The sequence below is a fragment of the Neopelma chrysocephalum genome, unplaced genomic scaffold (genome assembly GCF_003984885.1).
Source record: "Neopelma chrysocephalum unplaced genomic scaffold, ASM398488v2 Primary Assembly neopelma1_23b, whole genome shotgun sequence".
Taxonomy (NCBI): domain Eukaryota; kingdom Metazoa; phylum Chordata; class Aves; order Passeriformes; family Pipridae; genus Neopelma; species Neopelma chrysocephalum.
The window spans coordinates 11,033,210-11,059,550 of record NW_020897692.1 but is presented as its reverse complement, the minus strand read 5'-3'; the positions used below and the strand labels follow the sequence as shown (position 1 = coordinate 11,059,550).

The 26,341-nt window shown below is 39.7% G+C and overlaps 2 protein-coding genes across 7 annotated transcripts in view; both read left to right on the top strand.

The window, feature by feature from the left end:
* The window catches only part of SENP6 (SUMO specific peptidase 6), a 78,050-nt gene extending 66,067 nt beyond the window's left edge, over nt 1-11,983 (top strand). For all 3 annotated transcript variants that reach the window (XM_027697052.1, XM_027697043.1, XM_027697060.1), the window contains 5 exons: nt 2,537-2,640; nt 4,697-4,785; nt 7,179-7,247; nt 7,377-7,527; nt 9,391-11,983. In XM_027697052.1, the coding sequence (XP_027552853.1) occupies nt 2,537-2,640; nt 4,697-4,785; nt 7,179-7,247; nt 7,377-7,527; nt 9,391-9,591 (614 nt within the window). In that variant the 3' untranslated portion in view covers nt 9,592-11,983. The remainder of the gene's footprint in view (nt 1-2,536; nt 2,641-4,696; nt 4,786-7,178; nt 7,248-7,376; nt 7,528-9,390) is intronic.
* A 12,494-nt stretch (nt 11,984-24,477) lies between these two features.
* The window catches only part of MYO6 (myosin VI), a 108,364-nt gene continuing 106,500 nt past the window's right edge, over nt 24,478-26,341 (top strand). For all 4 annotated transcript variants that reach the window (XM_027696966.1, XM_027696958.1, XM_027696948.1 and 1 more), the window contains exon 1: nt 24,478-24,563. The gene's annotated coding sequence lies outside the window, so the exon portion shown is untranslated. The remainder of the gene's footprint in view (nt 24,564-26,341) is intronic.

Genomic DNA, 26,341 nt, shown 5'->3' with positions numbered 1-26,341 from the left:
TAAGAAGAAAGTAATTCTAAAGAAAAAAAATTTCTTCCATGTTACATTTAGAGAGGCTTTTTCCATGCTTTAGTGCTGTGGAAACTGAGTTCAGTGATCTGCAACAGTATTTGTACTCAAGTGAACAAAGGAGCTGGCATAACTTTTAAAGGCAGGTAAAGAACTTAGGAAAAGATCATTTTCTCTGTTCACTGCAAGGTTTGGATCCCCTTGAGGTATAAAGTACAAAACACCTGGTCATGCAAAATCTTTTACTTTAGTCACCAGTAGTATTCCTACTGACTTAATTTACACAGTGAGGAACTGTATCACTTATAGTACAAGTTTTGAAAATATTATCAATCACGTGGTTTAATCTCTGTACTGCAGGCCATTACAACTTCATTACCTTTGTGGATCTTCTACTACTGTCTAATCTAAATTTATTCATTTGTGATAACGTTGTCACTTTTTTCTAGAAGGTCTTGGAGGGGTGCTGGGGGTGCGCACAGATCTGTTCTTGTTTAAACTGATTTTTGATTTTATGTGTCATTGTTACTGTTTATGATATTGCTGCTGTATGATGTAGTCTCATGTCTTGGATGCTGCTACTGATACTTGTTTGTAATTAACTGCAATGTGCTTTATGACAGATTTTTGCTAGGATTACTTTTCTTGGGGTTTTTTTTATGGCTGCACTGTATTGGCAGCTGATGGTCATTCTGTTTCTAACTTTAATGCTCAGACTCTCTAGCTCAACTATTGCAGATGATGCACCCTTTCCTTAATGCAGATGTTCTTACTGGTCATAGTCCTGGTTTAAGGGTGAGATTGACCCTAAGGATATGTTTAGGCTGCTAAATTTAGATGTGCTGTGTATTTAATCTTCCGTTTCAACCAGATGGAAGATGGGCATTCTGCCTTGGTTTTTCTGACCAGTCTTCAGTTGTTGCTCCAGAAGGATGTGGATCTTGACTGTGCCAAATCCATACATATGTCCTGGATATCCAGGGATATCTCAAAAGATAACAGGTGCCTCTTTGATAGGGTCAGTGAAACCAAGAGAACTGCTCTTCTCATCCTAAAGCAGATATAGAGTAGATATAGATCTGTTTAGTTGATCAGATCTGTGCTCTAATTATGGTTTACTTTCAACATTGTGAGATCCTAGGTGCTAGCTATATATGGGAGCCTAAACTGAGATGTCTGGATCTCAAACTAAATCCTGGTGTTGAACCTGTGAATCAGCAGAACTTCACACCTAAATAGCTTTGAAGAACTCATCCAAACTGTATCTATATTTATTACTTAACTAATCCTCTTTTTATTGCTCAGTTTTTGAATGAGATGTGATTCTTCTCAATACCAATTTTTATTTTTTAGAAATCTGTCAGCAATAAGTCACATTAGTATATGACCCACTTCTTGTGCTAAGGTCTTTTCAAAGGCACTGAGTAAGACTAATTCTCAAGTTTGTCCCTGTGGAACTCCCCTGGTGACCTCTTTCCAAAGTGGTACTTCAGACTCTCTGTTGAAAATATTCTCAAATGCAGGTGTTCTCTGGTTTTCTCCATTAGCTAGTTCATTGCCCTATTTACTGTTCTTACAGAAATCCTGATTTTCTTTAAGAGGTAGTATGTCCTCCAGTGACACCATAAGCAATGCTTTTATTGTTGTTATTGTTTAGATATATTACATAGCCCTTTTCTGGGAAGCTTTTGGGTTTTGCTGGTATGAGTTACTTATTTTTCACTTATTTCCAGTTTATTTTTTTTTCCCTCGAAATCTGTTCTGAAGTCTTATATGGTGGTATAGCAAGACTAGTGAGCCTGTAGCTGTCTGTATCTGCCTCTTGCACAGGTATAGCTATAACATTCATGATTGTTTATTTCTTCTGATGCTGTTTCCCAAATGACTGGATATATAGAGGGGGTAGACAGCGAATTTACAGATATTCTTTTTATGTAGCAGTGAAGTTTCAGAAATACTTCTAAGCTGCTGCTCCCAGGAGAGCTGATCCTTCATTCTGTCCTCTCCCTAGCAGTGTGTTCCCAAGCTGCATTTTTGCTTTTACCACCACAAGTCTTGATTTATCTGCACAGTGATCGAGGAAATGTTTCCAATTAAAAAATAATAAGCCTATGACTCTTTCTCAGTCTGGTCCACTGTGTGTGGATGTATTTGGTGTCACGGAAGGAACCAACTAGGGTTAGGAATAAATAGTTATTTTAGAGAGTAAATCAGAGTGCCCCTTTCAGTGGCAGTACCAGTTTATACTGGTCATGGAACTATGGGGCAATTTCATGGTGGGTTTTAGTCTAGGGGTCTCAAATTTTTTTTTAGGCATTTCACAGAATAAGATATATTTTCTGTTATGCTAATTAGAAGAAGCTTTTCCCTTTTGTTCATATCTACGATTAAATTATTATATGTTAACTGTATCACAGTTACTGTGAGCAACCCTGAGGACGTCTGAGGTATTTAAAATGTGTTTGGTCTTCAGAGATGACATTGGGTTTTTGATGTTTAAATATCCTACTGTCTGTGATTGATACAGATGGATTGCACAAAATCAGACTAAACTATAGTGAAGACTCAGCTGATGGCAGTAAACTAAATGAAGATGAGCTTATAGATTTTTCTGAAGACCAAGATAACCAGGTAAAGAATTTAGCAGTTTTATTTAGGAAATGTGAACTGTTGTGTTGTATTTTGAATGGACAGCTTAAAAGCGGTCTACACATTGTGAATGTGCATTGTCTAAAGCTAGTTATCTTTTTAAGTGTCAAATCCAAAGGACTGGTTACGCACAAAAATTTGCAGATCAGCTGACAGAGAGGATTATACATTTGTTAGTTTAGCTGTTTAAGAGAAAACTGCTGTACTGATCCTGCATTTAATTTTGGGAGTCTTTCGCATAGTGACAATATTACACAGTGATTTTAGTGGAAACTCTGAAAGTTAATACATTTCTGTCTTTCATCTCCCCCACCCCCATGTTTATCTACCAAACCTAAGAGCATGTTACTCTTCTTTCAGCTGCATTTCCTGGGCATAAACAGCCACATTTATAAGTTATGTGCTACTCTGCTGTTTTGTTTCATTGGTGCTTCTCCTAATCAAATTTGTACAGACTGGATATATAATCAAGTACCTTTCTTGTTCAAATTGGAAAACATTTAGATTTTAGAGCTGTGGAAAAACTGATCATCAAAATGTCCTTTACTGACTCAGTACTGGGTATGAGGGCATTGTTCCATAGCCCTGTTGCTTCTGCAGTGTAAGATCAATGTGAGCAAGCTAGAAGTTACACATTTGCTCTTCCTAATTGGCTTCCTGTTTGTGTTCCAGGTGTATGATTTCAGGTTTTCACTTTTGAGTCCAGAACAAACTATTATTTTTCAGAGTCTGCAACTATCTGTAATGACTTCCAAATAGTATGTATCTGTGTACACACATACAAAAGCTCCAGTTTATGTTGAACCATAACTGTGCATTTCAAGCGGACTCAACCCACCTCTCCTGTTTTGCCACTCATTCAGACATTCTGAGTTTGGCCTGATGGAAGTGCCTGTTTTGTAGGAGTTAGAGTTCCCAGAAGATGGAGAACTAAGTACATGGCATGAAGGCAGGGCAGCAAGCACATGGCCAGTTGGGTTCCTTGAGAGGAGGAGCAGATTCCAAGTTCCTTGGCTGCAGTGTAGCTTAGAATTTAGGCTGAAGCTGTCACTGATATCCTCTAAAATGCACAAAGCAAGTATAGAAATCATAGACTGTGATGCTGAGTGCAGCTGCCTTTGCATCTCCTAAAAAAAGGAGTTGAGGCTACAACAGAAACAAGTGTATTAAGAACTAGGCAGTAGTTTCTAATATGATAATGTTCATGGCATAGCTTGAGGATATCAGTCACAGGATCGTTGTGAAGTGTACACAACTCTCACAAAGATTTTCACAAATCATGCTGATACAGGGGTTCCCAATTTTTGAAAGCATCTCTTTCTCCGTAACACAATTATCTGTGGTAGTAGCATTGAACTCAATAGAACGGTAAGAAACTGGATCACTGGGATACTTTTAGATAGAATAACTTAGTGGGTTTGTTTGTAAAACTTCTATACATTTCACAGCAGTCAATGTTGAAATCAAAAGGTCAGAAGATATTTCCAGGTTTGTGGCATGACTGTTTTTACAACCCATAATATACAGTATCATGGTGGTTTAATCTTCTGTGCCCTAAAAATCAAGTTGTTGCATTCTGGAGCAAAAATAGAGTTTTACGTGTGAGTTTGTTGCAGATTTTTGTCTCGTTTCACCTAGAAGATAATGTATGTGAAACCACCAAGCAAGTTTCTAGTATTCATTAGCAAGAAAAGCATTGATAATTTAGATTATAACCAAATAATGGAGATGAACCTCTTTCAAGGCAGCAGTGTTTTGAAAATATCAGCTGCAGCTTTTTTTCTAGTTTCAGCAGGCCTCAAATAAATAGCACCATTCAATCCATGCCATTCCAGCATGGATTTGAGAAACCATGTGACTAAAAGTTGGCAAACTTTACAAACAATCAGTCATTTCAGATTAAAGCTACCATTTCTTTATTGAACTTAGGTTATTGGTCTTGAATGAAAATGGTTGAGTATAGCAATAATTCCTTTTGCATCTGTTTGAAAAAAACAATATTAGCTTTTTAACACCTCTAACCATCTTGCTTCTGTAGGAAGACAGTAGTGATGATGGTGGCCTTGTAGATGATAACTGTAATTCAGAAATGGGACAATGGTACCTGAAGCCAACTATCTGCAAACAGTAAGTATTAAAACAGTTAAAATAGGAATTTCATAAAAGTTTATGAAATATAAAGGACAGTAATTGTGGGAAATTCTCATACTTGAGTCTTCCTACACTTTTAATCAGCATGCTCTTAGTACGAAGTATAAAATTCTCTCTCAAACACTATCAGTTTCAATAAGCAGAAAATGTATTGAATGAAACTAGTAGTGAAATAATAGCTTTTTGGCTTTCTGTTAAGTTTGTGCGCTGCTTCAGACAAGCAAAGATTTTTTTCTTCCAATAAGGCTGTTCTTTGATATCTTGCACTTGGATTCTTACAAAAGGAATGTGCGGAAGCACGTTCAAATGTGTCCTGTATTAAAAAAGCAGATTAATGTCTTGAAATGAAAGTAATACTAAAGAAAACTTTTGCCACTACTCAAATTAGTAAAAGAAAATGGGAATAATTTTTAACCGCCCCCTTATCTAAATGTGTTTTCACTGTTCCTCATTATTGTCTCTCTCTGTTCTTAGTATTTTTTCTAATAAGAGTGTTCCACACTTTTTTGTTTAATTTTTGATCTGTTTTGGATTTGAAAACCTTTTTTCCTATATGAAACCCAGAAATAATTTCTTAGTAAACATTGACTGCAGTTGTTTGCATTTTGATGTGACAGAAATGCCTGATTCCAAGTCCAGAAATACTGTTACTAGTTTTGCTGTCTTGACAGTTTCCTTTGTATGTTTTCATCATTTATTCATTTTTATATTTTCCTTCTTTTTGAATATAATGTTTACTAGAAAGGTGAAGACTTTTGCAATTACACTCTTATGATGCAGAATAAAACTGTAAATTTACTGATGATATGAAATATGTGGCAATACATTTTCATAAAGGAGTAAAAGTCCTTCTGTGTTGTGAGTTTTAAGAATATTTATGAGCTTCTGATTATAGCTTGGCTAAATTTGTCCCATTTTAATGACAGATTATGTGTTCGTAATATTTTCCAGCAGACAGTATTTTAATCCAAATGGGAAATTTCATAACATCTTTGACATTTAAGTATCAAAAGTCATTAAGAGCACTTAAATACTTTACTATTAGCATATTTTAAAATTACTTCTCTATGAAATAGAAAATTACCCTGAAAAAACTGTCACCTCTCTCTCCTTAAAACTACTAGATTATGCTTTTTAAAGAGTATTACCTATATAAATAATAGCTTTCTTTTATCAGAAATTAAAACAGGTACAAGAAAACATTGAAGCAATTATGTGCTTATGCTTAAAAAATTGCATACATGTAAATTAGTTTATAAATGCAAACACATCTGTACATAAATGCATGCAAATATTTTGTTTGAATTTACTAGTTTGAGGCTTCTTTAAAGGATACCTTATCTGAATATGTATCTGGTACTGTTAGAAAAAAAGCAGAGATTCGTGAAGAGTAATCTGCATTTATTTACCCCTCAAAATACACATCACAGAATCACACAGAATCAGCTAGGTTGGAAAAGACCTCTGAGATCGGGTCCAACCTTTGACCCAACACCACCCATCTACTAGACTATGGTACTAAGTGCCACATCCAGTCTCCTCTTAAACACCTCCACGGATGGTGACCCCACCACCTCCCTGAGCAGCCTATTCCAATGTCCAGTCACTCCCTCTGTATAGAAATTCTTCCTTATATATTACATCTAATGCTAAAATTCTGATATCTGGTATGAATTAGCTTTGATGTATAAATCCAGCTGTTGCGTATAAGGTGGCTGATACAATAGCATTTGTAGCTACAGAAAAGGTAGCGCCCTTTAGATCGAGTGATGGGGTATTGGCATCTGAGTGTGCAAGAGGACTTAAGCGGACTTAGTTCTCTAGAAAATATTTGATTATGGGTACATTATTTTTTAAAACCTTTCAAATAAAGTAGGGTGTGTTTTGTATGTAACTACCAGCTAGATTTCAGATTCAGGCTGGGATCACTTCTTGAACATGTATTCCTAGGATTGTCTTAGATGCTGTGGAGAGTCCCATCTATCCTCCAGCTAGCTGCTGCTTCAGAAGGATGTTTCTGGGCTCTGTGCCTTAACTTTCTAATCTCTCTCCAGAGAGACTTGTGCATCTAAAAGAGCATCAAACACCTGAGGGTGTTATAAGCAACTAGTTTTTGCTAGTAACGAATTATTTTGGTATGATAGTACTATGTTTTCCAAGTGCATTCCTAAGTGTACTTAGTATATGGATAAATATAAAGGTAACTTGCCATTTAGCTATCCCAATTAGGGGGTTACAGCAGTGCTGGCAGAACTTTGTAGTATTGATCTAGTTTTGTTAAGGTCACCTCACAAACCCTTTCTGTGTACTGTTGTGTTTTTCAGGCTGCTGTAAAATACTGTGTACTTAAAAATTGTATTCTCTCTTAGGCCCTGCATTTTGCTTATGGACTCACTGAGAGGCCCTTCCCGGTCAAACGTTGTGAAAACACTAAGGGAGTAAGTTTCATATCTGGTGTTTGGGGTTTTTTTAGTTTGGTTTGGTTTGGTTTGGTTTGTTTTTTTTTTCAGAATTTTTCAAGGAATAAAAACAAAATGGGTTTTCATTTGCATGCTCTTTTATCATAGATATTTAGAGGTGGAATGGGAAGTCAGGAAAGGCAGCAAAAGAAGCTTTTCCAAAGATGTCATGAAAGGTTCCAACCCAAAAGTGCCACAACAGAACAACTTCAGTGATTGTGGAGTGTACATACTGCAGTATGTGGAGAGTTTTTTTGAGGTATGTAGGTTTGTGTATCTATTTCTGTTTCCTGCAGCAATCAAATATAAGCTGTGAAAATGATTGCAATTACAAAAAGCTTCTGGTTTAGGTTTTATACCTATTTGTGAGATTACGCATTTATAAACTAATTTATACATAACATACATAATAACTTTTTGGAAGATAAACTAATTATCCTCTTAGGTTGTACATACATATGAGAAATCATAAGCCATGGAATTTTCTGAGGGAATCTTACAAAATACATTTAGAGTCTACCTTTGTGTTCTTTTGGTGTGTACCCTTCAGAATTACTCAACTAAGAACTTGAGTTCAAAATTAAACTAAAAAGGCAGTACAAAAAGCTTGTTCTCTTCTCCCTAAGAACTGTGGCTAACAAATTCAGTAATGTGGAACAGGTAGGGGGTTTTTGTTTTGTTTGTTTTATTAACTGGCAGGAAGACATGTAAGTGAATTGTTACAGTAAAATGCCAAATCTTGTTTCCATTGAAGGAATTGGTTAAACAGTTACTTCAACTGACTTGGTCTTCAAGTTACAACTCCTTTCATAAGTGGAGGTACTGGCACCTTCTGGTCTTGGTTGGGAGGAGACATGATGGTCAAGTAAAATGTTGCCTGCATGGGACACTAACTCTCTTTAGAATCCATGGTGCTTTTGTTCCTTAATTCTACAGTAGCTACCCCTTTCCTGGGAAGGCTGGCAGCTACTTCTTCATTCCTCAACCCTCCCCTCGTTCCTACTTTACACGAGAGCAGAGTGCATTCATGCTAATGGAAGACAAAAGCTTTTGCTTTTACCAGTGAGTCCATGAGAGCATAGAACTTATAGCCAAGTGCTTCCTGTTTTGTATACCAGGAGTGTGAGAAGCCACCAAATTTCAATAATCTTAGCCCATTCCTTCTTGCAAACTGATTGCTGAATTACATCAGGCCCTGCCCAGTGTGTGGCCCACGTTTCCCTGGGGCGGTGTAGGGGGTCCGGGCAGTGGCCGCCAGGGGCCGCCGTGGGGCCACTGAGCGGGGCCGGGCAGGTGCTGCAGCCCGGCAGGGACAGCCAGTGCAGCATCCAGTGCAGCATCCGGCACCGACACCTTCCTGTGCAGTGTTCACTAGTGTTCTTCACAAGCAGCCTTGCTGGTGGTACCTCAGTGATGAATGTGAAATAACCCTGTTAATGATGTAAACTGGAATAAACAAAAGGAGGAGTTTCTTTGAGAGAAAACACTATTCCACAAGCTGTCATTTCATTAGAATACAGTTGCTGTACAGTATCACTGAAGGGGCATAGATAATGTCTCATAGTATATTCTTGTAATTCTTTGAATGAATGATCTCTAGCAAGACAACAGAATGTAAGTATAAAAAGTGCTGGTGGTAGCCGGGGGCTTTGTTTTTTAGGGTGAAATTTAAAACTGACTTTCCTAGTTCTTTGTGGTCCTAAAGGTTATTTATAAGAACAGGAATGTTTATTTATGGATTCCTAATCAGCTCTAGATTTTTATGTTAGTCATTCTTAAAAAATGTCTTATATCTTTACAGTAATTTTCTGTCCTTTTTTTTTTTTATTAGATCAGTTTTACAAATTTATGCAGTCAAATGCTTTGTCTAAAAGATGTAGCAAAACGAGTAGATTGTTCGGGCCTTCTTAAAATCAGAACTGTGATCTGGATGAACTTTACTCTGTAACATACTGAAGGTGGATTGACTTTTACTATAATTGTGCATGTACAAAACACAGAAATTGTAGAAATTTTGTTCCATTCTGATGGAATGAAGCTTGGAACTTTTACTCACTATAGTTTTCTTCAGTCTTTTAGGTTGTAACTCCTTAATTAATATCCAAATGACCTTTCTTTTCAGAACCCCATTTTGAGTTTTGAGCTACCAATGAATTTAACAGACTGGTTTCCACGCCCAAGAATGAAAACAAAAAGAGAAGAAATACGAAAATTAATCCTGAAGCTCCAGGAACAGCAGAACAAGGAAAAGAAGGGACAAAGAGATCCAAGTTCAGTTTTGCAGGAAAAGACAGAACAACTTACCAACAGCAGCTCAGACTGAATGTTGCATGTTAGTTCCACAATCAAAACTGAAATCTACATTTTTGTCTGCCCAGACTAAAGATTTGGCATATTCTCTGCTAAAAATTACTTGGGAATGTTTAATGCTTGTATAAATGTGTGTCATAAAATGGTTTAATTCCCACAAAGATGTGTATTAAGTAAGTGAGTCTGTACATATGTTAATGAGGCCAACTTTTTCAGCATTTGTAATTACTTTTTTTCCACTTGATAGGGAGCTTTTGTTATATGTATTTCTGTTAATAGAAGTTAAATAGCAAATTCTAAACATAAAGCAAATAAAGAAAATATAGGATAAAATGGTTACCTTTTTCTTTTTCAGTAACATTGTAATGTTACAGGCTTAAGTAACACATAGGGAATGATTTGGTAGTGAGATAATTAATTCATCTTTTGATCCTATTTAATTGCCCTTTACAAGATTATTCTGCTTGCGCTACAGACAATAATATGGGTAAGTGTTTCAATGTACCATGGCCTCAGAGAGGGTGATTCCCATCCTCCCCGTATCTAAGTGTAGGCAGTGTCATAGTTCATAGGACTGCTTCAGATTTAGGGTTTTAAAAGATATGCATTGCAGTTACAATTCAACCCTTGCTTTAGTGGGATGGGCTAGGAAAAGGGAGAGAATGCTCTTTGACCAGAGGTGACTCTTTAAACAGTATTATAAAAGTGGTTTCAATGAAGTGATCTTGAGTGATTCTATTAAATCATATTTTGTGGATCCCAGTTGTTGTACAGGTGTATTTTGAGACTTTCTTCATTATAAAATTGTATTTTGGTAAGTGTACTTGGAATAGCAGATTGCCCATATTACATTTTCTATGTTACAATTCTGAATGTTACATTCATACGTGCTTTATCTAAGTAATGAACATTTAAAAAGAAAAAAAGTGTATGATTACTATTTTTTGTAATATCCACGCAAAAAACCAAAATGCCAGTGTTCATTGCTTGCTTGTTTGTTCTTGGCTTTAGGTAGCATCCGACTAATGTTGGGATTTGTTTGGATATTTCCAGTTTATTTTGATTTTACAACAATCTCAAATGCCATCATTGCTTAAACTGCAAACATAGCCTTTTATCTTTGTTCTAGAAAGGCTTTGGCATTCAAGTGAGGAAAGTGAGAGAAAGTTCATGGAAGGGTATGTTATCTCCAGTTTTCTACTAATATAGATATCTTTGAAGGTAACCAGAACGTGTCTCTTCCCAGGAAGGAATTTGTTTGGGGTAGAGAGGGATTTTCTGTCCCTCCTTGCAGATAGTATTTACTCTCCTGATTTTTCTACTGGGAATGCCATTTACCATTTGATTCTCCCAAAGAGAAGCAGCAGAGAGTTCATTAGCTGAACTCTGTCCCTTGAGATTTATTTTTGTATACAACACCAAGTCTAACCAAGTACTTCATGGTCTCCGTGAGTTTTCATTCTCGCTAAACCCTGAAAACATGGCTGCTAATGACATTACTTCCAGGGCATTCCTGCACAGAGGACTCTCTGGGACACCCTCTGTTTGCAGAGGGGTTCTCTCATCAAGGCAGAGTGGTTGCACCTAGAGCAATACAACCATGAGCTGCTGATCTTTTGCACAGATAACCTGTGGGATTTCGGGGAGTTGTTTGTTTCCTTGTTTCTCTCCTCATAAACCCTGGGCCCCACGGAGAATATGTAAGCACCACATATATGTTTTATGTGAGAGGTGACTGCTGTGCAGGTTTCTTGTTCAAAGTATTTGGGGGCAATCTTCTGGACTACAAATTAAATATGTAATGTGCACATCTCCAAGTTGTTTCCTCCTTCAAACTCACCCAGTATTCTTGTCATTGTTGGGGAAAATCAGGGATAAAATAGTTCCAGGTTGTGGAACTGCAGCATCTTGTGTGTCTGGCTTTAGCACCACTGACATATTGGAATAGTAGTTTATACAACTGCGAGTAAATCAGCAATGGCTTGTAGAGAAGGAAGGAAAATCATTTCTTGGAAATAGAGGAGAGACAGTTGCAAATAGAATGTATTCCTTCCCAGTCTAGTCTTTCCCAATGTTATGTTCTAATTATATGGAATATCTCTACATTTGGTCAATTATAATAGTTTTCCTTTTTCTAACGTTTGTGATGCAGGTTCATATTTTGATGCTGTAGAACTGTTTGGTTCTCTTGCTAGGAATGGCCTGGTGCTTCCTCCTTTTCCTTCCTGTTTCCTGTCCTTCCCTTCATCCTTTCTTCTTCCCCTTTTTCAAAGCTGTGAAGAAAGTGCTGGATTTACTGTCATTTAATGTTAAAGGTCTCAAGATCTTCAGTCACAGCAAGCTACTATACATGTTAAATATAGGAAACTTATTTTTTTAATAAAATGTGACATTAATAGAAAAAAACCTACAGAATTAAGAATGAGTTATTTAAAGCCTTTCTGGCTTGGTTTAACAAGCTCACTACTGCATGTGCTTGATAAGTGTTCTTAACATGGTGGTGGGCAACGCTGCAGTGTTTTGCAACTCAACAAGTTTTACCAGTGTGTTTTCTGAATCAGATTTACTGAGTGGAAGTTAGTGGGGTGGGGACTAGATATGTTTATTTAGTAATTATATGACAGCACATACACTCTATGGAAAGTATATGTTGTATATTCCTTCAGAAGATTTAGGATTACAAATGCTTTAAAAGTAACCTGACTGCATTTTGCAGTGTAAGGTATCAGTTGGCCACCTAATTAAATGTATCTGTTTGTATTGTTTTTCATGTTGGGTAGAATAACAGTTAGGAATTCTTACTAAAGTTTTAGATTACTTAGCTTTAAAAATGCATGTACTTCTGGTGCACATTTGCAGGATAGCTGCAAAAGCAGAAGAGACATCTAAGTAGTCCCTTGTGACAGTTCTATTTTTCCTGCTTGAGAGACTGAGCACACTCTTTAAAGACCAGAGACTTCAAACAGAAGAAGTGTGTTGTTGATTTTTGAGGTTGCACTTACATTCTTGTCTTGGAAGAATCTAACTTCCAAAACATTCAGTAAAAAAAGAGTGAAAAATCAAGAAAGCTTTACACCAAGATAAGGAAACTGTGCTGTTGATTTTTTTTTTAATGTCTTTCATAGCAAATGAGTTAAGCAGACCATGTATGATTTTTAATTCCCATTAACATAGTTAATAGTAGTTCACTAGAGTGAACTACTGGTCTTCTCTTATAAACAAACTGCAGCAGTTTCCTTAGTTTTGCAACCCACTGTAATATTTTCCCTCAGATTTTTAAATAGAATGTCATTTCAGTCACTGGTTAAAGCTTTACGTTGATAACGTGATGCTCGTGTTTTAGCATTGGAACAGAAGTAGCTATAAAGGTGCTTGTTCTTTGCAGTCCTGATTCTTGGGGCCATGATGAGGAGAGCTACAGGAGTGTGGGTAAAAGATTTTATTTTTATTTTGGTATGATACTTCTTGTAACAGTCTTTCTTCAATGTTGCATACGCAGTGCCCATAAAGAACCTCTGTGCAGTGACTTGGGTTCACAAAGGTACTTCTCCCCAAGTCTTTTGACTCTTCCCATCTACTTCTGGAAATCAAAGGGGAGCTGATGTTACAAACCACAGCTTTGAAACAGTAAGAGGTGAGGTAACAGCCATTTTACTTATCTTTCACCACCATATTTTTAAACTAAATCCTTTTTGCTTAATCATGCCTGCTCAAAGATGCAATGAAAGATGTCTGTTTTGTAGGCTCCAGTCTGGTTAAGGGAGGATGTAATCTGGAAGGTGACTGTTCTGTCTGTTGTGGTCTCTTGTAATTTTCTGACAGACTTGATTTTGCTTGCTCTTAACAAATTTGCGCACGGACTCCTGCAACCCTGTGGTTACAAAAGGAAACTGGGCAATGTACACCATACCTTAGGGATTCCTTATTCAGCTATGAGAGTAATGGCTAGCTGCAACCTAGTTTTAAACAGCCAGGCTATGTCTTTGCTAGATCTTATTTTTTTCCCTTTTTTTTTTTTTTTTTAATGAGGCTCATAGTTGATGTCCCAGGGGAAGAGTAAGTAGTGCTGTTTGTGATGTGTGATGCTTAAAAATACACGAGCTATATTCATAAATGAATATATGTGAACAAAAGGTTATCTGGATTTCAAAGTATCCAGATTCTAGTAAATGAGACAGAAACCTGCCATATCTGGTTTGTTTTTCTTTTTCATCCCTCCTTATTTATTAGTTTTTAGTGCTTATTAGTTATTATCTAACTCTAGAGAGAGTTCTTTGGGGTATAACTTTACCCAAAACAAGCATCAGATAAACTAATTCAGGAGTGGGAGAAATGAAAACTATTAATTTTTAAATAAAAGATTCTTCTATATGAGAAAAACAACCACAGAATGAGGCTGACTGTACTTTATAAGTAGATGGTTTATTTTAATAGAATAGTCAAATCCACATAGCAGCTGTGTCCATTTGTGCAATGTCACAGTTTTATATGATAGTTACAAATTCCATCTTCAGGACCAGATTCTCTTTTACTGCAGGTTGACTGGATAAGGTTAATGGGAGCCAGACTAGTTTGATTCAGCTGAGTATTTGTTCCCCCATAAGCTGTGAGGAGTACACTTAGGGGAAGAGCACTGTGCTCCAACCAGCCTGTGTTTCCTGTGTGAAGAGTCTGTTTAGACTCTGGTCTCTAACCCAGAAATTAAAACATGTTAGATTTCCCCAGTGGTTCAACTTATGGAAATTTATCAACTATTTACACAAAACTATCTTTTTAAACATATTTCTGAGTTTATGAACTTAGTTTAATTTTACATATATAGTGATGTCAACTAAATGTACTAAATACAACTAAATATTCTGATGCCGTCTCACAGCAGTAGTTTGCAAACTCTTACACAAACCTCTGCCCCCAACGTCCTCCAGATGTAACAGTTTTTAAATCAAGCTCTGTGACACGACCTGTTTACATCAGGCTTGTCCTTCCTGACTGGAATTCTGGAAAACTAACATTGTGTTTCCCATATCTTTACGTGTATGTAAGAAGTGCAGTGGTAGCCTGGACAGGGATATTACTGTATATTGGAGCAAACCTATGACATTAATTATAGGAACTCTCAGGAAATACTTGGTTGGGAATTTAAAGCTCTATGATCCAAAGATCTTAGGATCACAGAATCGTTTGGATTGGAAGGGACCTGAAAGATCACTTAGTTTCAACTCCCCTGCTGTGGGCAGGGACACCTCCCAATAGAACAGGTTGCTAAGAGCCCTGTCCAACCTGGCCTTGATGAATGCACTGTTTATGTAGCAGACTGAAAATAGAGTAATTATTTTAATTCTAGAGGACTTCATAACTTCAGGCCTGGAAATTTACTTCATGCTATGTAATATATTCAGTAATATGCCCGATAGTGTGTCAGTTCTGTAGTACAAGAAAATCAGACAGGCTAACCCCAAAGAACACTATTAAAAGCATGACACATTTCTCACAGAAATAGGACATAAGTTGTACTGGAATGCAAACAAATGGAATATATTTCTTACTTAAATGTTCCTCAGTTCTGAAACTTAAACTGCTTTGTAAACAGTATTGTAATAAGATCTGTCTGTGTTACAAAAGGGCAATAAAAGGCTGTGAGAAGTTGCACAGCTTCCTCCCATCCAAAAGACCACTGAAATTTCTAGACTTCAAACAAAATTTGCACTGTAAATGGTTGTTAAGGTTCCAGAATCAAGAAGACATTTTAAAAAAAATATCTGTAGTAATGTATTGGATGTGTTTGTATGGACAGCTTATGATATGATATTTAATTAAAAAGTCATAGAGCTCTCCCCTCTCACCCCGCAGAAGCCAGGCCTAAACCAGGCCTTTGTTTTGCAAAGGAGTGATCTCTGAAAGAATTTATTAGCTCATTTGTCTCTACACCTTATTGTACAGTCATTTTTGTGACTTTTTCATTCTACTCTGTTAGTCTTTCATACATGGTTACTGAATTTGGATGCAGTGTAGTCAGCCTGATTTGAGTATCTAAATTGCATTCCTGTGTCTTGGTCATCTGTGAAAAGCAAGTAAGTTAGTTCTCAGAGTCAATGGAGGTTCCCTTTTCCTAGGGACAATGTTGAATTCAAGTGCCTTTATTCAGATGCTAAATTTTTTCAGACCAGTTAGAAGCTAGACAGGGTGAACTTGGCTTCGCTCTTACTCTGTCCACAGTCAGAGTTGCTTGATGTCATTATCTCCATTTTGCAAGTTGAATGCTGAAGCTTAGGGGAGGAGATTAAAAGTGTTGTAGTTTAACTAAGTTAAGCTACTCTAAACTGCTGAAATTCATACTCCAGCTACTCTCACTTGGGAGCATTTAAAAGTTAGCTTAAAAAGATGCTTGCTGTTTATTTAGGTACTTGAGAGAAACGGATTTTGTAGTTAGAACTGTTTGCCTAGACATTTTATTGACCTGAGATTATCAGAAGCCAGAATTGAAGTGACTGTTTAATTCTGTTTTCCAGTTTTTGCTCTGTTCTTTACACATTGGAGTGCTTTCTACAGTACTTACATAGCGCTGTCATTTGATTTCCGTGGGTTTACAAACTCTGGCAAATCTTACCCTAAGCATCTAAAGTTGGGCACCTGAATATACGAACATAGCTAATAACCACTGGAAAATATGTTTAAGTAACTTGCCGAATATTGGATAATTTTCCTGTAGCAATGGGTCATGTGTTCATATTTGAAAACCAATATTTAGATGGTTTCACAAAGATGATTTTTTTCATTATCTTCTCACAGAACAACAGGAATAATACAGCTCATAGTTGTTTTTACTGTGAAATTTTAAGTTCCCTAAACACTGATTTAGCATTCATTGAGAGAAGTGGTGTCTGGAGAAAACACTACATGTGATCACATAGAAGTATGTACATGCAAGTGGACTAAATTAAGGCTCCTTGTACAATTTAACAATATTTGAATGTTTTCTACCTTTCTAGTGCTTGTGTTTGTCTCAGTGCATACACTATTTTGCATTTTGCACATTTTGGCTTTTCTGACTTCCATTGTCAGTATATGATGGTCACTTGTAGAACTAATTCCACAATTCTCATTTTTGTTACTCCATAGACAGTCATAGTATGTTGTAATTTTCTAGCTTACCTAGAGGAAAACATCAGAGAGGAGAACTTGTTCTGGTAGTTGTTACAGATTTTGCCCAAGCACCATTTGCCCCTTGCTGTTTTCCCTCATTCCAAACCTCTGATGAAATCCCTTCTGCACTGGTTCTTCTCCCAGTCTCTCTTGGCTCTACATCTGTCAATCTTTTACCATGTCTCTAAGCTCAGTTCTTCAGTCTGCACTCCAGAAAAATGGCTGCTGCTGTCTTTTTCCTCCATGACCCTGTGTTGCCAACATCAGCAGAGAGGCTGAGGAGGTATGGGCTGGATGAGCAAACATATGCATTGAGTAACTGCTGAACATCTGGGCCCAGAGGGTGGTGATCCATGGTACAAGGTCCAGTTGGAGGCCCGTAACCAGCAGTGCATCCTAGGGGTGAATATTGGCACTACTGTTCAATACCTTCATTAACAATCTGGATGATGGGACAGAGGGTCCCCTCAGCAAGTTTGCAGGTGATACTAATCTGGGAAGAGTGGCTGATACCCTGAAGGGCTGTGCTGCCAGAGGGGCAGAGGGGACCTCAAAAGGCTGGAGATATGGGCTGATAGGAATCTCCAAAGGGAAGCTCAAAGTCCAGCCCCTGGTGGGGAACAACTGCAGGTACAAGGTCATGCTGTGGGCCTAATGGTTGGTAAACAGTTTTGCAGAAAAGGACCTGGGGGTCCTGGTGGACAAAGAGTTGAATATCAACTGGCAACGTGCCCTTGCTGCAAAGAAAGCACTGAGTATCCTGGACTGCACTGGGAAGAGTCACCAGCACATCAAGGGAGGTTCCCCTCTACTCAGCACTGTTAAGGCCACCCATGGAGTATTGTATCTCGGTCTGGGCTCTCCAGTACAAGAGAGGTATGGTCATACTAGGGAGAGTCCAGTGAAGGGCCACAAAAGGTGATTAAGTGACTGGAGCATTCCTCCTATGAGAAGAGGCTTACAGAGCTGGGAGTGTTCAGCCTGGAGAACAGAAGGGTCAGGTTGGAATCTCATCATCATGTATCAATACCTGAAGAGAGGACGTAAACAAGATGGAGCCAGGCTCTTCAGTGGTGCCCAGTGACAGGACCAGAGGCAATGGTGCAAACTGAAATACAGGAGGTTCTCTCTGAGCATCAGGAAACACTTTCTTACTGTGAGGGTGACCGAGCACCAGCATGGGTTGCCCCGAGAGGCTGTGGAATTTGCATCCTCAGAGATATTCAAAGGCTGTCTGGATATGGTCCTGGGCAGCTGGCTCTAGGGATCCCTGCTTGAGCAGGGGGTCAGACCAGATGACCTCCAGAGGTCCCCTTCAACCTCAACCACACTGTGATTCTGTGAGTTTGCTCTCAATTCCTGTACTTGGTGTGACAAAGCCGTCTGGTGCAAGGGCGTTGCAAAGGAAATCCTGGGCAGCACAGCAATGGGAGTTGCAGTGTTCCAGCTGCAGTTCCAGATGTGCTGTTCTGAGAATGAAGATACAGGGGTCAAAGCCACCCACAGCTAACACTCATCGCAAGTTCACAGCTTTGCTAAACTTGTTGCATTGCAAGACTGTGGGCAAAAGGCACGTCTCTGGCATAAAATACAACTTGCTTGCCAAATTTAAATCTATGCTACAAGTCTGCAGGCAACTTTCTTGCAAAGCTTAATTAGTGTTACTGTTCTTTAACAATGTGAGGAGAACCATTTTAGCTACCATTCAATTTGCAGCAAATATCTAATTTGGAAAATTTTAAACTGAGCAGCTGAAGCTTAGTGAAGGTATTATAAGCAACTGAAAGAAAAATACAGTAGTTTTTTGCTACCTGCTATTTTTCTAGAGTAATTTGAGTATTCTTGCAATTCCAAGAACAGTTTGTGAACAGATAGGTGATGCACATTATTAGCAGATTTAGTAACTGAGTCAGAACTCGACAATTTGGGACTCTCTGGGCCAAATAAGCATACCAGGAGAGAACATCAAGCTACAGTGAGTGTTTAATTTCTCAGTGAGGATTGCCTTATCCTGTACTAAAAGTCTTAGGGTTGAAGAGCTGGCAGTGGAATCTAAGTGTGGGTGTAAAACCCAGCTCAAGGGCTGCTCACCAGCAGGAAAGCACTCAGGTGAGGTTCAAGATAATCTATGGAAAGGGTACAGGGAGGCAAGTTTAATCTGTGTGTGCTTTTGGTAGCATTCAAGTGCATCAACAACATAGTTTACATCTTTGAGAGTGGATTTATTCTACAGGCAATGTAAATTAAACTTTCTCTGTTCTGTATAATAACCGCACAGTGAAGGCTAGACAGAAGGGAGGTGCCTGCAAGAGCTTTGCAGAATTTCATTCCTGCCTTAGAAATCTTCCTTTTCAGCCTAGCAGCATGTTTCTTGTATATTTTTTTCTTGCTTCTTAGATCAATGTGAAGAGTAGGAGAACTACAGCTGGACCCCCCATATTTTGTGAATTAGATTACTGCCAGACCTCCTCTGGTCCCTGCCCAAAGGTGTGTTAGAATTTCAAGGGGTCACTTACTCCTCTTAAACTTTTCTTTCTCAAGACTGGCTCAAAAACTAAAGCTAAAAATGCCTAAAAGGAAATGTCTGAAATGGGATGGAAGGAAAGTCCTCACACTATGTTTTACAAGACACAGTTGTTTAGGAACACACTAGATGAGCAGTGGCCTTTACAGAAAGATTTACAAATTAATAAACCTCACAGAATTCCTTAAAAAAAGTCTCCACTTTGCTAAAAAGTATGAGAAGCTCTCAGTGCAATGATCAACCGAATCCATACTGAAGTTCATTTAACTGCAGGTGAGTAGCCTCTGCTCCATGAAGGAAGGACAGCCCTATGCCTGACATCTACGGGTTACCTATTTACTGCAGGCTATTTCTGTTTTTCAGATGAACCTGTGGTTATTTTACCAGCAACTGCTGTTCATCACCAAAAAGGAAATCCATATAGGTGACCACAGAGTGCATTGAGGGGGAGCGGGAGCAAGAAGCAAAAATTAAAAAAACGCAGCTCTATGGTAATTACGATTATGTGTTATCTGTGTGGCTTTTACTGGGTTCTCATTCCTACACTAGAGCTCCTCCCTCTCCAGATGAAATATCTAAACCAGGGGGGCCCATTCTACTTTTAAATATGCGTGAGAGTGGGCCCATGATATCTTTGTCAGAGAGAAGCTGCAGCAGAAACAGAAGAAAAGTGTTTCCCCAGAGACAATGGGGTGTGTTGTACCAGGAATGGAATCCATCTGTCTTCAAATACTGGGATGACTCCAGGAATATCTTCCAGCTACCCTGGGGTACTGTAATCTCATGTTCCTGTCCTCACCATTTGTGTTTATAGAATGAATCTGCTCACAAAAGTAAAGCAAAAAGCAATGGACTTCAGTCAGAAGGATTACGAGTTCACAAGTCAGGGATTCCCCTTACCTCCTTTCATGCTATTTTTTATGCAAGCTTAGTTCTCTGGAGCTACCCACAATTCAAAATAATCTGTTTGCTTAATTGAATTATCCTTAAGGAGAGGAAATTGAAAAACAGGGCCAGTCCAAGAGACTTAGTCCCATTAAAAAAAAACAGAGCTTCAGAAACAGTCAAACATTGGTAGGGCTGAAAATGCAAAACCATCAACCTTCCTTAACTAACATGTTGTCAAAGAAGAAACTACTCACCTACTGAAATGAAACAGGAAGACTTTAAAAATGAGCTTTTACCTTAAAACATAATGTTGATTTTTTTGCAACTTGTAAGAAGCTCTTGAAATACAGAAGGCCTGTGGAAAAGTTGGAATATTAAAAAAATTAGGCGTAGTCAAAGTAGGTGTTCATGTAAACTGTACGGGAAAGAGAGGAAAAAAAAGGATCATTTAACTACTGTCAAAATCAGAGAATTGTGTATGTGCACATAACACTAAGTGAAAGGAAGCAGATAAAGTGAGACTTACACACCAATTTTCCAGTAAATAATTTACATGATAAGGAAATGAATGGTGCTTATCTAGAGTAAGCCTGCTCAGAAAGAAACCAAAGGTTGATCCTGAAAGGAACGTCATCTACCACTGCTAAAATCCCGGCAAATTTTCTTGTTCTTTTTCTGTCTCTAAACATAAGCTGCTAAACCTTGAGCCAGTTAGAAATGTTCTTTTGCAAACATATGAGAAAGCTATTCTTTATCCAGACAAATAATAGCCACATTTGTAAACTCTGCATGGGTAATTCTAAAACAGTTCTAACACCAGTGAATTTAGGTTTATTTTTTTTTCAGAAATTATTTGCAAAAATAGAAAGTAATTTTAGGAAGTATCGAAGTGCTAAACTAAAATACTCTACAGTTTGGAAACTCCAAGAGTTGATGCTGGCAAGCCATGAAGTATTTAACATGACCACATTACACAGATACAGTGTAATTACATCACATTCATATGCACTTGAGTATGTCAACAAAGCATGTAAAGTAAATGAACTTCTGGCCTCATTAACTCATTCGCTGTGTCTTTAGTGCCCATGGACATTCTTACAGGCAGAACTTTACCCATTACATGGGCTGTGTACAACTGCTGTAGCTAATTCCAACGTGATTCAAACACAATAAGCTTTCCGTATGGAGAGATGCATTCAGCAAAGGCTTGCAGTCAATGACAAACCTGATTTTTGCATTTAATTTTTCATAATAAAGTGTAGGAAGAGAAACTTAACATTCATGGTACTAAGCACTTGAGATCTACCATCTCAGGAGTGAAATTTCTAGTCATGCAAGTGTGAAGGCCTTTACCTTTTTTTATTTATACTGAATGGTCTGAATTTTGATCCACTGAATTATACATAAGAATTTATGTTCATTGAAATTTAAATATCCAAGACATTATATGATATTCTTTAAATTAAAACATACATGATATCTTCTCAGGGTTTTCTGAGAAGTCACCTGGGGTCCTTTAGCTGCTCATCCTTGCAAAACTAGCTCTGACAAAACTCAGTGGCTCACACAATTAAAATATATTTTTAAAAAATATATGGCAACTTTAATGATAGAAACTGTTTGCTATAATCCCTAACAACCTGGATTCATATCAAAATATACAATTTTAATAAATGGCTGAACCCAGACACCTTGGATATCTGGAATACTGTCAGTTCTCTGCAGCAGGGCTACAGCAGAAGCATATGTGCAGTTACTAGTCCTGTTAAAATGTCGTGCTGCCCTTGTATTGGTGATCTTTCTGCCTTTGGTATACTCATGGGATTTCTGGTAGGCCATCCAGAATGTGGTGCTTACACATTTAAGATGGTGCTAATAGACCTCTCGTTCCTCACAACAGAGCCTCCTGTTCTGATGGGTACAGTCTGAGCCTGTCCCTGAGCGCCAGCTGTGCTGACAGACCATATCTGTGCCTTGCAGCTTGTGAATGGATGCTCCTCCACTGCTGTTTGCCCCCGCTTGACACATTGAGGTGTGGGAGGAATGGGGAGATGATGCTGAAGGCACTCTGCTCTCCCTCCTAGCCTCAAACTGCATCTGCTCCTTATACAGCTATTAAGCAAAAACTGGGTGGCAGCTCCTACCCATCTGCACTGTTCCTGGTGTTCTGGAAAGCCTCGGTTAGACTGAAATGACAAAGGGTTGCCCAATTTTCCTAGGAATGAAACTCAAAATGCTTCTTGCCTGCCTCCTTACATACAAGCAAGTACAGTAAAACGTGTTTTGCCTTGTTTTTCTCTTTCCGCTTCCCCCCCCTTTGCTTAGTTTGAAGTTCTTGCACTCAGATTTCACTTGTGAGTTTTCCTGTATTTTCCCAGAAGATTTACAGAACAGATGCTGTTGTGTCCTGGGTTATTTTTAAATTTCCCACGGAAAAAAAAAAAAGGAGAGAGTAGAGATGGGCTCCTCCTGATGAGGGAGATCATGTCAGATGGTGAGATAGTGCTCAGCACTGCTTGGCCTCCATGGTACTGGGAAACCGATTGGCTTGTTTACACTGGAAGTATTTTGTTGACTGTTTCCTGACATTATATCCTGTTTTGCTAACAGAGGGGGTTCTATCCAGTCAGCAAATTTATATTTTCATTTACTTGCTCATTCACTTTTTTCCCCACAGATAACAATTATCCTTATCTCTCTTTTACAAATAAAAGTAAGGCTAACCATACCAGGTACTGCCCTGAAAGGTAATGCCAGAGACAAGCTCCCATTTTCTAGAAGTTATACAATATTTTGATTTGTCTAAATTGTTAAGCATTTCTAAATTACGTCAAGTGAAGATGCAACTGTCAAATTCACCTTGCTGCTTTGCAGGCACGTGGAATGTTTTAAAAACCAAAACAAGCTCATAGCACATTTCAGGAGTCATAGGAATGTTAATCTGGATACAGGATTTAACTCCACCCATGCTCTGCCCAGGATGTAGGATTACTCATGCACTTTGTGTACTGCCATTTTCCTTCCATGTGTACATCCATAATGATCCTTGACAGAAACCCCTGAGTTTCTCCAGGTTCTCCCTGAGTTTTCTTTGTCCCCTAAAAGAAGCCAAGGCATTGTTATGAGTATCATGTCTACGGGGTAGATATGGCTGGAAGAAATTTGTTTAAATTATTTATTAGCTAGAGGCTGTATTCACAATTCTCTCTGGTGTTGTCCAAACACCTAAAAAGGATGCAGTGAAGCATACCCTGCCTAAAGAAAGCTAGGGCTGGAAAATTAGGTAAAACACAAAATTTTGAAATATGAACTCATTTGTTTCCCTTTGTCAGCAAAATATATAAGAATCATCAAGTGGAGAACAAGGAGGCTTTGCACATATTGTCAAGTCATTGTGCCACTCGTGAAGTATTGTGCGGAGAGAAGCAAAGTGTTTATAGGAAAGCTGACAAACCAGCTAGCGACGCTAGGAATGAGTCGTGGTAAAGCCAAGGGACAGGTAGGCGACGCAGAGCTGCAGCACGGCTGGTCAGGGAGGGGCGGCTGTGGGTGCCCTCAGTGGTGACGCCAGGGCTGAGCGTGATGCAATGCCGTCCAGTTGGGCCACTCTCACACCACCAGCCACCAGGATGAATAGCTGGGTGTTGACAGATGCCAGGGAAATCCCTCAGAGCCACCACGGAGTCCGGTGGGAAGGCAGGCTGGCACCTGTGTCGCCTCGCAGGAGCCACAGCGGGGACAGGGCGATGCTGTTGTGCCACTAAGCAGCGCGTGAGACCGTCGCTGCTCCCACCCGTGTAACATCTGTCAGGGCAACACCCTGGGGACAGGGCAGGGACTGCACAGAGACAAGGGGAGCCTGGTGGAGGAACCGGGCTGAAACAGCCTCTGACTGCCGAAGCTTGCGCAGCGGGAGAGCCGCCACCTGCTCTGCACCTTTCTTTATGGGGCGATGGTCAAGAAAGACAAAGACAACCCAGAACTGATTTTTTTTGTAACTGCGCTGGTAAAAATAAAGGAAGAAACCCAACTTCTCCCAGAATAACCACGGCCCAGCCACAAGCCAGGCGCGTCCCCGAGCCAGCCCCTCTGCACCACCAGGGCTGCGGGGTGCTGTGTCCCCCGCACAGAGGGGCGGCCACGGCAGTGCCTGGGCGGACTGGCAGACAGCGGGCCACGGCTCCTGTCAGACAGCCCCGGGCCGCAGGGAAGGCCGGGCCGGCCTCTCCGCCTGCCCCCGCCCCGGCCGGCGCTGCCCCCGCCCCCGGCCGGCCCCTGTGGCGGTGACGTGCCGGGCCAGGCCGGGCCGGGCCGAGCGGCGGGGGCGGTGCAGAGCAGCGCAGCAGGCGCGGCGACAGTAGCAGCAGTAGCAGGGCTGGCAGCGGGCGGGGCGGCGAGCGCAGCACTACCGCCAGGAGCACCGGCAGCAGGTAAGGACGCGGGTCCTCGGCCCCCGCCGCCCTCCGCGCCCTCCTGCCGCCCAGGAGAGGCGCCGGCCCACCGGCCCGGCCGCGGCGCTGCCCCCTGGCTGCCCCCCGCCGCCCTTTCCGCCGGGCAGGTGCGATCGGGGCGGGGAAGGGCCGGAAAGGGCCCTTGGCGGGGTGAGCGCTCCCGCCAGCGCTCCGCGGGACGGACCTGCTACACCCGGAGCTTCCCGGCGAGGTGCAGTTAAATCCCTCTGGACTGTTCTTTACTTCCTTAAATCCACTGATATGGGAATTTCTTTCCTCTATGGGTTTGGTTTTTTCCTTTTTAGTATCATCCTCTGTGAAATTCCATCCCTACAGAGTTACAACTGAGCTCCCCTCTTTGCTTCAGGAACATTTCTGTGCTGTCACAGCAAATAAAATTTTTACAGCCCTTACTGGCCGAACTTAGCATGACTGGGAGTGCAATGGAAAAACATCTTCTCTTAGAGTATTTCTCCATGAAGTACTTTTGCAGGCTGCGGTTTTGGAGAGCAGCATGTATCAGCACCATGTACGACCAAAAACTGATACCCAGTTCCTGTAACTCGCGTTCATTACTGACTAGGAAAACTTAAAAAGGTTTGTCCCCTTAATGGTCTTGGATAGAACTTGCAGTACAGCACATATATTGTTGATGCTTGCCTGATGCTTGGTCCTCACGTTCTGAACTAGAAAATGCCACCAAAGGCCTGTAAGACGACAATAGCTAAACTAATAGATGAGAGGTTCTGTAAAAGGATGGTTGCTACCTATTGCTTCATCTGAATGTTGCTGACTGTCGGCCCTTTTTTTACAAAGATGAAGAGAAGTCGTATGTCGAGACTTGTGTCCTCTCTTGGTCTCGGGGAGGGGAACAGACCTTTGAGGCGACCTAATTTCTTACAGTTCGTTTGGCATTGCCAGGCTGCAGAGTGGCCTATGGATTGGGTTCACAGCCATCCGAGTACAAAGGTTGGCCACGGGACTGTCTTTCTTCTGTTGCAAGTGTGACAAATTAACAGGGTGGAGATGAACTCGTGAGTTAAATGTCATCTGCAGATTTTAGTTTTATTTTTTAGTGAAAAAACTCTAATAAAATGGAAGTAATTTAATGATTAAAATGATCATTATGAAAATTTAAATGTACAAGCAAATGTCTTGCAGTATTTGTTTAAATATAATTAAACTGTGCTAACCTACAAGTTAACTATGAAGTGTACAATTTATAAAATAACTGCAAAAGAAAGATCTCAGTATTGTTGTGGTAGGAGAGTAAATATGGACATTGTCAGAGTACAAGTTACAAACCTGTGCAATGTTTTTAATAATGTAGAAATCAAGATTTAACTTGACTGCATTTTTAGTGTATGTGTTTTTAATGTGTCTAAGTTAATAAACTATTTAGTGACGGTACAGTTATGCCTTTGACTGTGAAACTATAAAGCCAGCAGTATGAATATAAAGGCAGTAAACTTTCTTGTGGGGCTTAATAGCTTTCTGAATCAAAACCATGTCAGTATTAACTTGCAGAAGTTGTAAGTAAGTTGAACTAATTTCCCTACCCCCAAGTTTCTAGTCAGAGTGGGCATTCCTGTATAATCTGCACTAAATACTGTGTCCTTCAGCCTCTGGCATTGCCGTGTGCCTTTGTTTTGATAATGGGTCTGTATTTTGACTCATTAATAATAATGTTCTCATAAGCAAGATGAAGTAGCGCTTCCTTGTGCCTAATCTGCCAGGGTGGAGAAGGCTTTGTGACC